The sequence below is a fragment of the Chenopodium album genome, chromosome 7 (genome assembly GCF_948465745.1).
Source record: "Chenopodium album chromosome 7, dcCheAlbu1.1, whole genome shotgun sequence".
NCBI classification, from domain to species: Eukaryota; Viridiplantae; Streptophyta; class Magnoliopsida; order Caryophyllales; family Amaranthaceae; genus Chenopodium; species Chenopodium album.
Window position 1 is genome coordinate 75,103,958 of NC_137840.1, and position 16,643 is coordinate 75,120,600.

General features: G+C 35.7%; 2 protein-coding genes across 5 annotated transcripts; both read right to left on the bottom strand.

The window, feature by feature from the left end:
- Positions 1–278: 278 nt before the first annotated feature.
- Positions 279–8,778, bottom strand: LOC145639602 (uncharacterized). Of its 2 annotated transcripts, none has more exons than XM_081690883.1 (11): positions 8,635–8,778; positions 7,800–8,238; positions 7,603–7,701; positions 7,328–7,512; positions 6,153–6,352; positions 5,017–5,125; positions 4,621–4,922; positions 3,209–3,565; positions 2,551–2,626; positions 902–2,476; positions 279–571 (listed from the first exon to the last, which is right to left on the bottom strand). In XM_081690883.1, exons 2-10 carry the CDS (start codon positions 7,874–7,876, stop codon positions 969–971), a joined length of 2,913 nt encoding a protein of 970 aa, XP_081547009.1. In that variant the 5' UTR covers positions 7,877–8,238; positions 8,635–8,778; the 3' UTR covers positions 279–571; positions 902–968. The 2 variants fall into 2 exon arrangements, with proteins under 2 accessions (XP_081547009.1, XP_081547010.1); XM_081690884.1 differs by lacking the exon at positions 8,635–8,778 and adding an exon at positions 8,398–8,624.
- Positions 8,779–9,694: 916 nt separating this feature from the next.
- Positions 9,695–15,808, bottom strand: LOC145639603 (protein REVEILLE 5-like). Of its 3 annotated transcripts, none has more exons than XM_081690887.1 (9): positions 15,403–15,808; positions 14,281–14,338; positions 13,595–13,718; positions 13,320–13,499; positions 12,240–12,365; positions 10,901–11,010; positions 10,608–10,667; positions 10,399–10,514; positions 9,695–9,717 (listed from the first exon to the last, which is right to left on the bottom strand). In XM_081690887.1, exons 1-8 carry the CDS (start codon positions 15,642–15,644, stop codon positions 10,407–10,409), a joined length of 1,008 nt encoding a protein of 335 aa, XP_081547013.1. In that variant the 5' UTR covers positions 15,645–15,808; the 3' UTR covers positions 9,695–9,717; positions 10,399–10,406. The 3 variants fall into 3 exon arrangements, with proteins under 3 accessions (XP_081547013.1, XP_081547012.1, XP_081547011.1); XM_081690886.1 differs by lacking the exon at positions 9,695–9,717 and adding an exon at positions 9,831–10,319; XM_081690885.1 differs by lacking the exon at positions 9,695–9,717 and having other exon boundaries at positions 9,831–10,514; positions 15,403–15,807.
- Positions 15,809–16,643: the final 835 nt, after the last annotated feature.

Here is a 16,643-nt window from a genome sequence, read left to right on the forward strand (position 1 = left end):
ATTACTTTTCCGAAAATAAGTGAAAATTAGTAGCTGACAAGAACAAAGCCTTGTATAGCATAAAGAGCGCGCCAGAGAGAGGCTCTTCTGAGTTTCTCCACATCACAGAAGCTGTAAGCCTGGAATAAGCCGACAATCATCCGCAAATGGAAAGCACAGCTCAAAGAGTAATAATCTCTCAGACAGTAAAAATAATTTATAGCCATACCCTTTTGAAAAGTAAATTCTCCCGTGTAAAAACAAAGAGCATGTAAAATAAACTCAATGCTAGACGTTGGAAGCCAAGAAAAAAAAAATACTGCACTATTAACAGTTTAAAGTAGGCACAGACAGCCCATCCTGCAAAAGTCATCTGGGGATGAAGATGATCATATGTTTTCCTTTTAAAATACATCCACAATCGAAATACACTATCTGTACCGAAAACCCGTGTCCAGTTCATGTCCATACATTGCTCGGCTAGGACTGCCAGCTGCAAAAGGGTGTATTTGCTTTGGATTTGCTCGAAGTTCCATCTCCAAGAGTCTTTGAAATGCCTCAGGTGGGTTGTTAGCAGCACCAAGCTCAGGACCTAAATTTTAAAAAATGCAAACCACACAATAAGTTAATTGAAGCTCAAATTCATGCAGGATGCAAAATTAAAAAATACAATAATATGAGACCGCAACTACTCATCACTGTTATAAATTATAGGATGATTAAAAGGATGCAGGGGTAAGGGCAGCATACAGTTAGTGCTCCTTACTATGGCCTGAAAAGGAGACTCTTTAGAGATAAGGAGATGGTTATGTGAGACTCTTTAGACTCATTCCCATTTCTACACTTAGAAAGCATTTAACATTTCATGGCATTGTGAACTGTGAAGAAAGAAAAACAAAGTAGGGTTGGGTTGAATCTTTACCTGATGGGCTCATTCCAATCAATCAATCAATCAATCAAAGCCTTAATCCCAAAAGTGGGGTCGGCTATCATGTCATGGGATGTGATGGGCTCATTCCAGGACCACCAAATTGTGACTGCCGTTGACCAAATGGAAAACTTTGCATTGAGTTAGGCTCCTGAATGTAACCGGCAGGACTGTGACTAGGATGAGGAGGCATAGGTGCAGCACCAGGAAATCCCCTAGCCAAATGAGGTGGAGGAAGATTGCCAGCCATGTGCATCTGTTGCAAGATTGGAGAAGGAATGGGATGATCAAACCCTGGAAGACCAGCCCCAGGGTGTTGGAAAGATGGGTGGCCCATGTTTGCAGGAAACTGATGATGTGTTGGAGCATCACGATGAATCATAGCCTCAGGAGGCATGAAGTTTAGCTGTGGATCAAGATGTGCAGGATGTGAGTCCAAACCATGAAATAATGGTCTGTTGTGGTTCATTTGGGAGCTATGGATCTGTGGCGAAGATGCCTGTGGATGCATATTTTGGTATGGAAGTTCAGTCTTCAGCATATCAGAGGGACCATGAAATAAGCGTGGATCATGCCCCCCTACCATGGATCTTTCATCTTTGGGAGCCCCACCTAGTGCTGCTAGTTTCTCAAAAACATCAGCCGACATGCGTGACGATGGGGGTGGGAAGTCTAAGTTAGATGAACCTGAATTGCGCATCATGGAGTTCTCAGCAGTCATAGGATCAATGAGATTTATTAAGCTATCTTCTTCAGGGAGTGCTACATCAATTCCCCTATCAATGCAACCAAATTTAGAGTCAACTTCAGCAGGTTGCTTAGAGAGTTCAGCTTCCTTTAGAGCATCATTAAACCCTAGCCAATCTCCTACTTTATCCGACTTGGGAACTCTATCATTTGGTGCAAATTGATTCAGTCCATTTTCGCTCATTGTAGGAGGAAAGGGCAAATTATTTGAAACATCACTTCTTGCAGAGCCAGTTACACTTCTTTGGGCAGAGTGCAATTCTGTCATGAATGCTGTCCCAAATAGAGACTCGAGGGTCAATGAGTTTCCTGGATTATTTACCCCATCAGCGTCAATTACATTGCCATCAAGTTTACCTAATTTGCCAACCTCGTGATCCTCATGTGGTTTATTAGGTCTTTTCTCAACACCTGTGATTGGCACTACATCTTGTGACCCTCCTTTCTGCAGCAAGGAAAGAAGATGGTGTGAAGCTTGATTGTCGATATCATTACGAGGGTGTCTAGCTTTCATCTCTAAAGCATGATGCTTATTCCCAGAAAACTGAGAATTTGAACTTTCTCCACTAATTCCTGAAAGAATTGATTGCTCAAGATCTTCACAAGTTAGCACAGCAGGCTTTGCTTCTGTAACAAAACTATTAGAATACTGCCCCGATATCTCCCCTGGAGAAGACGCTGAATTGGGCGTTTTGTGCCCCAAACCAGTCTCTGAAGTAAAAATTGATCCCAATGCTGAAGTGTCAGGCACATTGGATCCCCCTTTTTCACCACCACCAATTAATGACAGCAGATTATTTGGCTTCTCGGACGATAGATCTCCTGGAGGTTTCAGAGGAGCAATTATGTATAAATGAAATAAATTACCAATTTATTACTAAGCAAATCGAGTTTACCTTCTTCAGGAAACCAACGAGAAAATTTGGATTGCAACTTATTAGAGCTCCAAATATCATCTGTCTTAGCATCATCCTAATAACACCATGTACAGAAATCATAGCAAATTCTCAACCAAAAAGATAGAATTTGACATTAGAAGTAGCTAAACAAAGACAACACATTCTGTCTCAAAACTTGACAGCAAGTAAAAGCCAAATATCATCACAATAATATGGATTCCAACTTATCCAGTACAAGCAATTGTTAATGAAAAGCAACCAAAAAAAAAATGTACACTTGGAATATAACACAAACGGCTCAGAAAGCCTCTCCAGAATACCCATATCCACCCCGGCCTTATTATTATACCAATGAACACATAAAACAAGGCACTGCTGTCAAGAGAGATGTCAATGTGAATTGCCACACACACACCCAGACACCTCTCTCTCCCGAAGAGGTAGCCATCATTCTTTCATTATGTTTGTATTTCAACAGGTAAATTCGCAAAAAAGAAAAGTTAAAAAGGTATTTTCTGCTTTGTTAACCTAAGACAAATGTGTAAGGCCTCCACAACTGCAAGCTATATACAAAAAGGTTGCACGGCATAACAATCATATAATAAGCACAAGCTGAACAACTGCGTAAGGAAATGCTAATAAGGAGCATTGTTACCTCAACAAAGTTGGATGTGCTACCATTGCTGGCTGTTAATGAATTGCTAGATGTTACAGCATTGCCAAATAGCTTATCTAAAATGGATGTTGAACGAGCAGGTTCACCCAGTAGCTTAGGCCCAGTAACCCCAAAACCAAGTCCCAATATTTCACCATTCTCATGGACCTCACTAGCATCAGGAAGTCTTGGAGCCCTTGAATGATCAGAACCTTGAAAAATTGAAGATAAGTCCAGCGCTTTTGCTGCCTTAATATCAGATGTGCCACTCGCCTGATTGTGAAGGTCAAGAAAATTTCTTTCCTGAGCTTTGTTGTTTAAATCCTGATGATTGTCTTCTGGTTCTGATTTTCCAATCTACAGGATAAAAGGATGCATGCATAAGCATTAAGAATGAAGATATCTCAACCAGAGTTAACAATCTTAACATAGTTTAACTGTATTTCACAAGATTAATACAGGAGTTGACAATATTTGCAAGCAACTTTCTAGTCCTAGTGATCATCTCCTTAACAGTCAAGGTTTCACGGAAGGGGTAGTAAAAAGAATAATGGAGAGACAGAAGAGCAAAACAAAGCTCAAGCCAAGCCACAGAAAATGCAAGACAAAAAGGGGAAAAAAAAGTTTAAAAAGGACAAGGCCATAATGAAACAATTTTCTAATCATCTTGAGGGATACAGCAGGGTCAAGTAAAAGTTTTGAAAAAAAAAAAAAAGTTGGGCTAGATTCAATGAGATTGGAGGATCCAAAGTGAGAGCCAATTACTATCAAAGCAAGACTGGGGCAATACATATCTGAGCTTAACCACAATTTTAATAATTCAAATAACATGCATATTGATTGTAAACCAAATCTCAGGTCATGACACTCCCTAGTCATAATCTTCATCTTATTGCTACAAAAGTTAACCATCCAAATCCACATTTGCCATGTAGACTGTCAATGATGGTCATTGAAATTTTAGCAACCAAAATTTTAGTCATGTGCCATGTAGACTGTCAATAGTGGTCATTAAAAGAGCATGAAGGCTTTCAAGCTTTTATTGCAATTAATACATGGACAAGCTCATTCTCCAGTCTCCAAGTTATTTATAAACAAATGGACTCGCCCTACAAATACTACATTGCACACTTTTTTTGCATAAAAAATGTGTATAAGCTCGTTCTCCATGCTTTCTAGAAAAAAATGTCTGTACTAGCTACTATGCTCTCCTAGCAATTTACCAAACTTCACTTTTTTTAGCCTACAGTGCAAGATCAGTTAAAAGGGGACAAAACTACTGACTTGAAAATCATACATGGTCGAGAGGGAAAGTACTATCTACTGACCAGTGACCACTATAGATTTACATCAATTTGATTAGCAAAACTACTTACTCCAGTTTTAAAAGCCTGAAGGAGAAAAACAATTACCTCTATTGACTCAGCATGCACCAGAGACGACTTGGCCGTGGAGCTCTTATCAACAACACTACTCACAAAACCTGGAGGAACAAGTGGTCTGGATGGAGGTGCATGCGAGGAAACTGAAAGCTTGCTGGAGTCTTCTCGTGGAGTTGGTTTTGATACTTTATCCAAGTCAGTGGAAATCTTATCATCACTGGGATTTTCCAGCAATGCCATCTCTGAAAAGGCATCCCCTGTCTTGCCTTGACTCGATTTCTGTTTCTCTTGAAGAGCCTTTTGCTGCTCCTTCCTCATGAGTTCAAACTCAGCTACAAAAAGTAATTAACTGTTTAAGTTGAGTTTAATGATGAACAAAACTTGAATCTAACCAATTACATTGAAACATTGAATAAATGAAGATACCTCTTCGCTTTTTCTCCTCTTCAACCCTATCCTCACTGGTATCATCAGCTGAGCCAAATGTTTCATCATTAAAAGAGTCATTTGCTTCCCTTCGAGAGTGAGGTGCTGCCTGGAGGGGAGGGGGAAAAAAATTAGTGAACCTAATATGTATAAATAATAGCTTTAGCACACAGTTGCAAGAAGATAGAACTAAAATGACAAATATATATATATATATATATATATATATATATATATATATATATATATATATATATATATATATATATATATATATATATATATAGGAGGAGGCTCTCGTGAGAATTTTTCTTATGTGAGAATTTTTCTTATGTGAGAACACTCTTTATGTACTAAATTTTAAATCTAATGTTCTAAATTTTTCCTTAGGTGTTCTAAATTAAATCAAATGTTCTAATTTAGTACTCACATGTTCTAAACCATAAATTAGTTAAGTTTAATATCATAAATTTGAAATAATTTGTTCCAAAATTTTAACTTATATGTTCTAAATTTTAAAATGTGTGTTCTAAGATTTTTAATTATATGTTCCAGATTTTAAAGCGTATGTTCTATTTTTTTACTCATATGTTCTAAATTTTTTACTCACACTTTCTATATTCTATATCAGTTTGTTCTAAATTTTTATTCACATGTTCATAATCTTAAATCAGATGTTCTAAATTTTACTCATATGTTAAAAATTTCATAAAGTATATTTTATAAATTTTTAATCACTTGTTCTAATTCTTAAATCAAATGTTCTAAACATATTACTCACATAGATGTTCTAAATTATTACTTAGATGTTCTAAATTTTAATTTCAGACACATGTTCTAAATTTTTATTCGTATGTTCTAAACTTTTACTCACATGTTCTAAATTTAAAATCAATTCTCATATAAGTATGAATTCTCACATATGTATATATATCAAGATCTAATGCTGAACATATAAAATAGACAGAGTAAGCACTCGCATACATCAGTTCTTAAAATCATAGAAAAAGAAGAAACACACACACACATACTAAGATTAAAAAAGAGTACAAAGACCCCGTCAAAAAAAAAAAAGAGTACAAAGACAAAAACAGCAATTCTAAGTAAAAATCCATATACAATGACGCACTGCATACCTTATATGGACGAGGAGGATGATATGGTTCATTGCTCCTGTTAAGATGAGTGTTCTCATTAGGAGGACGAAACCTTGGAACTGGTGCACCTGCTGCATATCCAGCAGGTCTTGGAAAAGAGCCACTTCCAAGAAGACCATCATGTTCAGGGGGGCTCTGCCATGACCTCCTTGTCTGGCTTCCATAACGCCTTCCAGACTCTATGTAGCAGATGGCTTGTCAAATATTATAACAGAAGAGAATACTGATGAATACAGTATTAAGCCTAACTCATCAAAACTACTTCAACAAAATCCTAATTCAGAAACCCCCTACATTCCTACTTCTGTAACAGAACCATTTTATCTAAAACAAACCTTTGTTAATAATCAGAACATATTAAATTCCTTCTAAAATTAAACTTCACATAACTCAAATTTCTCAACTCCTCAAAACATCAAAGTAAAATTTTAAACATGAAAAATAACATTACCCTGTAATTATGCCGCAGTTAAAAATTAACTCAGATTTTCAAAATATTATTAAGCTCCACAGAAGAATAGTCAGACAAAAAACATGTCTTCCTTGAAGAGAAATTTAGATCACCAATTCTATTTACAGAAACAATATAAGTGGTAGCATAGTTCTATGATTGTAAGACAATTCATCATCATACAAGGTTTACATTTCAAATCCTCATCAATTTAGCCCCCATTGTATGGGGAGCCTTAGATAACAAAGGTTTTCCATTTCCTATAACAAACAACTTCCTCCGCCCCCCACGGGGCGGTTCCTAGAAGGTTGCAGGGAAACTAATCATCCATGACATATTTTATCATCAACCTATTGGCCATTGTCCTCCACAACTAATAAGGCAACTCTATTTCAATTTGTTGGCACAAGATCTTCACAAGACTAGGCTAAGGGTGTTCTCTTAAAAAATTAAAGTACTCCTCTATATCTCAAAGGAGAGGTCATTGTAAACCAGTTTACTAACACAAAAGATATGCAACATAGATAGAAATTGTCCTCCTAACATTACACAAGAGCAAGTAGTGGAAAAAAAAAAGGAAAAGAAACAAAAACTTTAATGAATCAAGAAATGCATGATCAAATAAAATGAACACCAAACTAATCAGTACAAATAAAAAGTAAACTAAGAAAGTGATAGCGACGAATGATTCTGAAGAAAATACCTGAATCTGAATCAGTATCACTTCGTACACTTGAACGACTATCCCACCTGTTCGGTCCTCTAGAAAAATTACCCGAATCCCCTTTAGCTGGCATGGATGATCCATAGTCAGTTCTCTTATAACCGTGCAGTAATGAACTTCCTAAGACACGTTGACGATCATGGGTGGGTGCATCATCAAAATCACTGATCAATCACCATACCCATATTAGTAAGTCACAATGGTAAAACACTAATCAAAAGAGGAAAGTTTGCAAGTTTTATAAAGCATAATACCTCAGAAGTGATTCATCAAAACCCTTAGGTAACTTTTTACAAACTTCCAACTCACTCAATGACAAAAGGAACTCTCTTGTATATGATCTACTCGGTTTCCTGTGACAGTAAAACAAATGTATCACCAGATTAACTTCAACAAAAGACAGAAAATCACTATAACAAGTCAATAAACAACAACAAAGGTGATCAAGTACTTTGAGGATGTAGCAGTTGAATCCTCCGACTGGACCGCTGAGAGTTGCTCCTCAACTCCAGAACTTGCGTCAGACATGGTAGACAAATATAAGAATACACTTCCACAACGATCTCAACCGATTGCACCACTCTCCACACTAAAATTGAGGTAAAACCAGCATATGAACTCAGAAGAACCGCAACCCCACGATATCAAAAGCAAAATATCCTCCCCTTGTTCAGCAAAGTTCAAGCAGAAACCAGTTTTCCAACTCCCACTTTCTACTCAAAGCCTCTCACCATCCAATAACCCATCATCATCCGTTTCAAAAACATTTCTTCTCTCCAGAAATCAAAATCCCGTCTTGTAAAAAACAATCAATTATATTTCCAATCCACAAACCCTAAAGAGCTCAAATTAAGTTCATCCCACTTCTTGATCTAGTCAAATTAATCAATCTGCAATCAAAACTACAATTACTTCACAATAAATTCTAAAAACAAATTCACAAACCACAATCTCCTTAATTTAAGCTCGACATAAACATACATATACAGCAGCACTCATCATCTTCAAATCAAATTTCAAACTCAACTTCTAAATCAAGAAATCCTAACCTTAAAACCACGTTGAATTCCAATAATAGCAACCTCGGACAAACATTTCGAAAATGATGAACTACTCAAACTAAAGATTCAATCTTTTTTCTTTTTTTTTTGGATTTTTTTTGTTCCTGTGTTCCCCGATAGAAATCACAGTGTTTTCCTAAAACAAATTAGGGTTTTTTACGCATTATTTGTCAAATTTCTGGGTTTACTATTACAATTACAAGATTACAAAAGGGGAAAAATCACCTGAGATAGGATTCGAAGGAGAGAGAATTTCAATCAAACGTGAAATTTGATGGGTATTTATCTTCTTCGTTTTCTTACCTCTGTGATAAATTAGATCGTTTATGAGGAGAGAGAAAGTGGAGAGAGAGAGAGAGAGAAAGGGTAGAAGGGGGGCAGGAAATGATATTGATAAATTCAATGATGTTAATACACTCGCGTTTAACTTCACGTGAATGTCACGCCCTTGAGTGTTTCAAACTTTCAATAAAAATGATTCTATCATTTTGCCAAGGTCTCTAATTCTCTATTGGACAAGTCTTTTGATTGGTTGTGATTAACAAATCCTTGTAAGTTTTCTTGCATTAATCCAAATCCTAAATTTTTGTACTATTCCATGTGGCTTTATGTGATTTGAGAGACGAGGGTTCAGGGATAATGTATTTAAGATTGCGTTTTGCGATTACTTTACAATTTGTGTTGAGTTTTTTGTTATACGTAAAGTGGATCAACTCATCAACCTCTAAATTTCAAAATCTTTTGTATTTTCATTTTCTTGATATAGATTTGTTTTTTGTTTTAGTAGCAAAATGTAGCTATATCAATTGCGGACGGCGTATTCTAATATTTTGTTTCAAGTCAGGAACCGTCACCACAAGATTAAACTCATTAAATCGAGGAAATAAATGTAAGTTACTTAACAATTTTATTTGTTTGAATGTAAATGAAACATTTTTAAATACTTTCTAATTTCTAAAATGTGTCACAATCTAATCAAAATTTATTTTTTTGTTTGAATGTATCATTTACCTTATCCACGTAGTAATATACTTGGATATTTGTTGTTGAGCATTATAGGTGACCATTTTGTTTCATCAAAGACGACATGAATGGATAGGCAAGATCTTACAATGATGGTCTAATGGGCCTAGCCAATAAAAAGTGAGTTTGAGAAGCAAAAGTTGAAATTCTTTGGAGCAATCAATGACTTCCCTCTTAGCTTCAAGAAATTTTGCTGCTAACAAAGAAGTCACGCCAAATACCAACTTGAAAATGCAACCACAGTAAAGCCACACTCAGAGTTGCAGTACAGGAGCTTATGAATTGCTGCTTTATAAAGGTAAAAAAAAAAACTTTATTTTATGGATTAGCAGAAACTTCATTCAGTATCGATAGTTTTATAATTGTTTACCAAATTTTCTATCAAATCAGAATGCATGTTTGGGAAACAGACGGAAAACTCTTTTATAACATCAACGGTCAAGTCAAACCAGTTCCGGACCTTCTTCTATATACATAACGTTCTCAGGATTCAATATGTACAAAGGATTCTCATTTGCAACTATGTCGAAAAGCTTTAACATTCCCAATAGCAGCAGCAGCACTCTCTGACTAGTAGATATTACAAAAACCTCAGTAGAGGATCTCAGGACACTATACAGACACACTTTCAAACCTCGTAAGAAAAGGACTTTATATTACAAACCTAGACTAACGTCTCAAGCAACCTATTTGTTGGCTGCAGTAGAACTCCAGTACAAAACCCAGGCACAACAAGGTATGAGGAGCGAGGAGGTAAACCACTTTGTTCCCTCCCAAGATTCGACTCTGCTAACCAAACTCGCAGAGAACATGCACATTACACAAATACAACTACATGGAACATCTGGTTGTTTAGAATCATCCAAACTTGTGTACTGCTAACTCCACTGGAAATATCGTATACGCGGTCATATAATGAAGGGGAAATGAAAAAGAGAGTAAACAAATCTGATACCAGACTGATACCTTCTTGATTAGTAAACAGCAGGAATTACAGTCTTGGAGTTATCTTGAGCTGGCAAGAGATGACTACATGACCTAGTTTTACCTGACTCCGCATCATATGATGAAAATAACTTCCGCTGCCACAATGGAAAACAAAACATCAACACTAAATAAAATAAAATAAAAAATTTAAGAAAAGTAACTAATGTCTAAAAACAAAGTGCACTTACATATTCCTCAAATTCAGGGCTAAGCAAATTGACTGAAAGATTTCTCATCAACAGCAATACCTGGTAAGATATCAAAAGAAACATCATTAGATATTTGAAAATAGTATTGTTCATAAACATATGAGAAACTTCTCAGAAAATGCTGAAACTATCATGTCAATCAATCACATACATATCAGATGCTTCAAGATCAAGCAGCAAGAAAAGAATTCAAACCACTCAGGGACAACATTATAATTACTCTGTAGTATATATTCCTATTTTCCCAAATAATAAGAGAAAAGGAAACATACTGTTTCAACATTAATTGGGTCCATTGTCTTTAACCTCTGCAGGTGATCACGAGCATTGGGATCAAAGACACTTCCAATAAAACTGTAAACCTGAGCAAAATCTGGTACAACTGCTTCAAGTGGAACAGAAATTAATGTTAGCATATATTCTGGCCAATGCATAATTTATACAGTAGGCAGATAGAATCCTATTCTTCTATGTAAAATTGTTAACATCATGGTTTTACCATACTCGGGGTATTATTGAAAAACAAAAGGGATCATGCAGAGAATATCAGGTGCATGTTAACGAAACCCATATATAAATTCAGGATATATAAAGAAAAACAAGAAAATGCAAAGCAACATTAGATAAGGAAGCTGTAAAATGAAACTTTATGACAATACATATTGTTCTTACTACCTCTTATTCAACCTGCCCCTTATGCTCTTTTTTTCTCCACATACTATATTACGGCACAATATATGAAATTCTAACTACTATTCAATCCTCCTCTTTCTTGCTATTCCTTTTGTTTCTTTAGATGATTTTTCCACCCAGAGAAGGTAAACATTACATTAAACTAATGAGAAAATTAACACAAAAAAAGGAAGCAGGTAAATAAATATTTTATTCTATTTGTAATTAAAATGAGAAAATTAAAGATTATAGCAAAGGAGACACTAATCTCTAGTGAAGAAAAGGCTTCCAAAAGAAAAAAGAACCAATCTGACCCAGGAAAATAAAATAAAATTCACAAGACAGCTACACAAAGACGTAACTAAATGTATGTCAACTGAAATGTCAATGTACCCTGATTAAATTAAGACACTATAACTAATTCAAGTAATAGGAACAAAAGGCAAATAGAAAGGTAACAGTTTAATTGCTATGGACAATAATCAATATTTAATGAAGAGTAAGGAGCTAAGGATAACAATTGAAGCTTTAGACACTATCAACTATTTAAAAAATTAATTGGGTTTTCTAAGATGATGTACATACAACTGTGCAAGGACTTGAAGGTGAAAAGAAGTAGCTAGCACAAGAATGGTTGATGAAAAACCATGAATAAAGGAAAAGAGAATGATAGTTCCCAAGATGTCAACAAATGCACACACTCCAAAAGAGAATAATGTTACAAGTAAACAGTTAGTTCAAGCCAGCACTCCAGGTCGAACCCAATACATGTATATGATATATCCTTCATCATACAATTGCTACACATCCAGGAACACAAAATTGAAGCACCATACAAAAATAAATAAAGGGAAATAACCAAAACACCCACTATGTTGTCATGAGAATTGGCCAGATTTAGCAAATCTACATAAAAATCACAATGGCAAGAAACAATACCTTTGATACGCTTTCCCTGAGTTGTCTGATCCGTAGCTCCAGCTGTTGGCCAAGTACTTCCGCTCTCATTGCTGCTGCTGCAGCAACCTGTGGGAGTCATTGAGGGCATTGCTAGTGCTGCATCATCTGCATGAAAGACATGCCAGATTAGTTTTCATTTCTGGATTCTTTCAGGTAATTTTTCCAACAGATTATTAACTTTTCATCATTCTTAAGAACACAGGCCAGCTTTTTATGATACACAATACATCACTGTCTTCAATTCTTGCTAAATTATGTCCACTTCTTGATAAATTCCAGTCACAACCTTTTTGTGTTGCTTAATACATGTGTTCTTAGATAGCAAACTAAAGTTGTACAATTCCTATAATTATTTTTTGTATTTTACCCTCGATTTCATCTTCCCCCACCACCCTGTAATAGACTAACTTAAGGGGGGTAATATGGGTATTTTAGTAATATTAGTTTGCTAGGTTAATAGTCCCTTAGTATAAATAGAGCGGGAAGGGAAAGAATAAGGCAGGCAAAAATTAGATGAAACTTGTTGAGAGTTATGACCTCAAGCCACTATTGGAGAGTTGTGAGCTTAACTCACTATTGAGAGTAATAGCCTTGAGCTATTAAACTATCTTTTGTAACCCTTTCACCATTATCAATCAAAATCCAAGCTTTAATGTTTAGTTATTTGCAATAAACCAGATATATTAAGCCAAAAAATCAGTTCATTATCCCAAACAAAATTACTACTATGAACCAGCTAGAAGAAAACTCCAGGCGCATTGATCTATAATATTCTGCTTTGTTAATCTCTACCTTCTTGAAGAACCTATCTTATACAAGAAGTTCACTCTATAGAGAATCAGAGACTTATAATTTCAAAGATCATTAGCATCCAAAGATGGTACAGATCCATATAAAACTCATTTCACACTTAAGATGAATGAATAACAGTCAAAATTCATAAAAGTAAGAAATGGGTTTCAAGAAAGTGGAATAATTATTCAAAATGCCAAAATGTAGAATATAGATACGAGATAAAAAGATTAGTCCTTTTTAAGGGGATTTGTTTAAGAAATCTACCTCTTCTCAAGCTTGCTGTATTGACAACTGGCACAGACCCAAAAGTCCAGGAAGATGCTGGAGCACTGCCACTTTGATTGGTGAGGACTGATGATGGGTCATGGTGGTAAACATACCCAGGTTCCAAAACACCAACAGGAGAATTCTGATACTGTCCCATAGATTGATTAATCGCTGGAGCTGCAAACAAAACATTCAGGTGTGTAAGAATTACAAATTCTCAGAAAAGGTCACCAATGAAGCAGACATGGCACATGGGAATCTAGCATTCTAACCAGACTTAGAAGCCTTTTGCGGGTATGGATGGGCTGCTTTCCTCTTTGGTCGTGGAGGCGGCACACGTTCATTAGACCCACTCTTCTGAACCTTTAGAAAGTACTTCTGAGCATGGCTACGAATCTGCAAGAATCATGAATTCATGACCAACAGCATACATCAGCAAAAGAGAGCCAAGAATAAGCACATTAGCTAGAGTAATACTGGCTCACCAACATCATAGACAATTCAATCCAAGCTACTCCAATGAGCAGCAATGTTATTGCTTGTCAACTCCAAAATCTAACAAGTTATTACTTAATCATCAGAGTCATAAACAACGAAGAAATAGAGTCCATGAGCAGGACGTTCCCAATTTGCATCGCAACGAAAAAACATAATAATTGACCATCAATAGTCCATAATAGCCAAATCATCAAGCATGAGGGGTAATGGGTGTAAGAGGATGTAAATTTTGGACCATGAATTATCAGATAATAAAACTATAGAACAAAATACAAACAACTACCAATCTCCAGAAGCCCTTTATAAATAAATAAATAAATAAATAACCAAGAGCTAAACTGGCCATAAACTGCGTACGACACAACTGTACAGAATTTAGATGTCAAACAACACAAGGTATATGATTCTGACAGCCCCAGTTAATGAATAATCTGGAAAGCAGAAGATCTCCAATATGTACCTGAATTACTGTCTTGGAACCAATAAAACCTTCAATTTTCTTCCAATCACGATCAAATCTGTGGCATAAATTGGGAGAAATGGAAGTATTGATAAATTAGGACACATTGGCCTCAAACCTATCACAATCACCCATACAAATAAATTGCAAGAAGAAAAAAAAAATAGCACTTGCCACACCCACACCAATTACACCACAGCCCACATTGATATGACAAACCACAATTTTACAATTTGCTTGAAGTTACTGTGTCCAAAATCTTACTGCGAACACCCCTATACTAACAAAATCTTTCCTATAGACGTATCCATCAAGGACCCTCTATTAAATATTATGCTTCCATTCTAATAACCCTTTAACAATGACAAAGTTCGCCACTATCCACATTTATATCCATATTCTTCCACCTCTAATTAATCAAGGGATTCATGTTGTAATCACTACACCCGTTAAGTTTATATAACTTTCTACGTTATTATACCATGTAGCTCTTCACAATACTATTGAATCACCAGCTTTTCAAATTACAAACCACATAATCTCAAGCTCTCAAATTTATTATAAATCATGTTATAACTGTCCAAACTTCATTTCTCTACTTTCCTGCCAACATACTTCCTCTATTCACATTAGATGACGTAATTAACTCTTTACACTATTCACATAAACTCCTTTCTTTTACTTACTCTAATGATTTATTTAAGAAAAAAATAGTCATGTGAAATTTTATTTAATTGTTTCAAAGAATACTTTCTAAATATCAACTTTTATTTCAATATTTTTACTTCAACACAATTAAAAATATCGATGATTAAAGAAATACATTAAGCATGCCTAAATGAAATAGAAACAGCAAGATGATCATCAAATCCAATACAAATCCCAAACATAATTACAATGACAAAAATCAAATTTTCTTGTAAAAATGATAGCAATTACAATCAATTAATCCACAAAGCAGATAGAAACTGAAAATATATTCACTGATCAATACAATTCATCATGAAATTAAAAAAATTTAGAGTACAATCATAACCAAACTACCAATAATTCAATCAAAATTATCAATTAAACACAATCAAAAACCTAATTGACGAAAATTGAGTTAGTAAGTAAACTTACAATTGAAGAGCTTCTAGAAACTTATCGTGCTCTTGTTCAGTCCAGCTCTCTCTAGACTTAGTAATCGTATACGGCTTCCTCACTTTCTTAGAGTGATCCTCCGACATCGGAACAGCAGAACCACCGGAAACCGGCGAATTTACCGGCGGAATAGGGTTAACTCCGGGAAGAGGCATACCGGAATTCGTAAATTCTAGGTTAAAACCTTGCGATTGCGTAGGGTTTGGATTTACCGACACCATTTTAAAATCTTCAAATTGAAAATTCAATCAATTTGGAAATTCGATTGAATTTATAAATGAATAATTGATTGATTAAAATTGAAATCGGATTGTGTAGAGTTCAAAGAAGTTTGGTGAATTTTCTGGAAAATGGCAAAGTGAAGAGGTTCTTGTGGTCTATATATGGAAAGATGGGTGACCGGGTGATCTTATAACCGCCTTCTATTTTTGTATTTTTGGAAAAATAAAAGAAAAAAGAAATGATTGTCATTTAGTGTGTGGTGGAGTTTGGAGGGTAGAATAGTCATTTTGAGGTGTGTGGTGGAATATGGAGGGTGGAATAGTCATTTAGACGTGTGTGGTGGTGGGGAATTGGTATTGAATACTACAGCAACGTGCCATAGTGTGGGGTGGCTGCTGTAAAGATTAAGGGATGTGTTGTCGACTGTTTAGCTGACTATTGTGATTGCACGCCCCTTTTTTTGTTTCATGTTTTATTATTGGATCATGGAGTGGTAGGAAATTAAATCCGGGTTAGATTCATAAGAGAGCTGGTATTGTGTATCTGGGTGAACCATATGGCGATTGTAGACCCATCATCACACGGTGACGGTGTGCTTAGTGTCCTGAATCATAAGTAGAGGTATCAAAATCACACTTGATCCGATCCAAATTCTACCCGAAAAATATCCAATTAAGATTTCGACCCAAAGAACACAGTAATTTAGTATGATGACTCAACGTTAAATCTTAACCCGACCCGACCTGATCTCATCAGACTTAATCCAAACATCCGAATTAACACCTCTAATCATGAGTGTAGCGGATTAGCGGTGACTCGGTGAGTGAATATGAGACAAGCATCTTTGCTGGCTAGTCAAGCTCAAGTTTGATACTCGAAGCAATTAAGGTTGAATGGAATCTTCTTTGCAATCATATGAAGAAACTCTTTGTCATCACCGTTCAAGAATTAAGCCATAAAAAATTATGCTTGTAAAGGAAATTCGTGTAAAAAGCGAA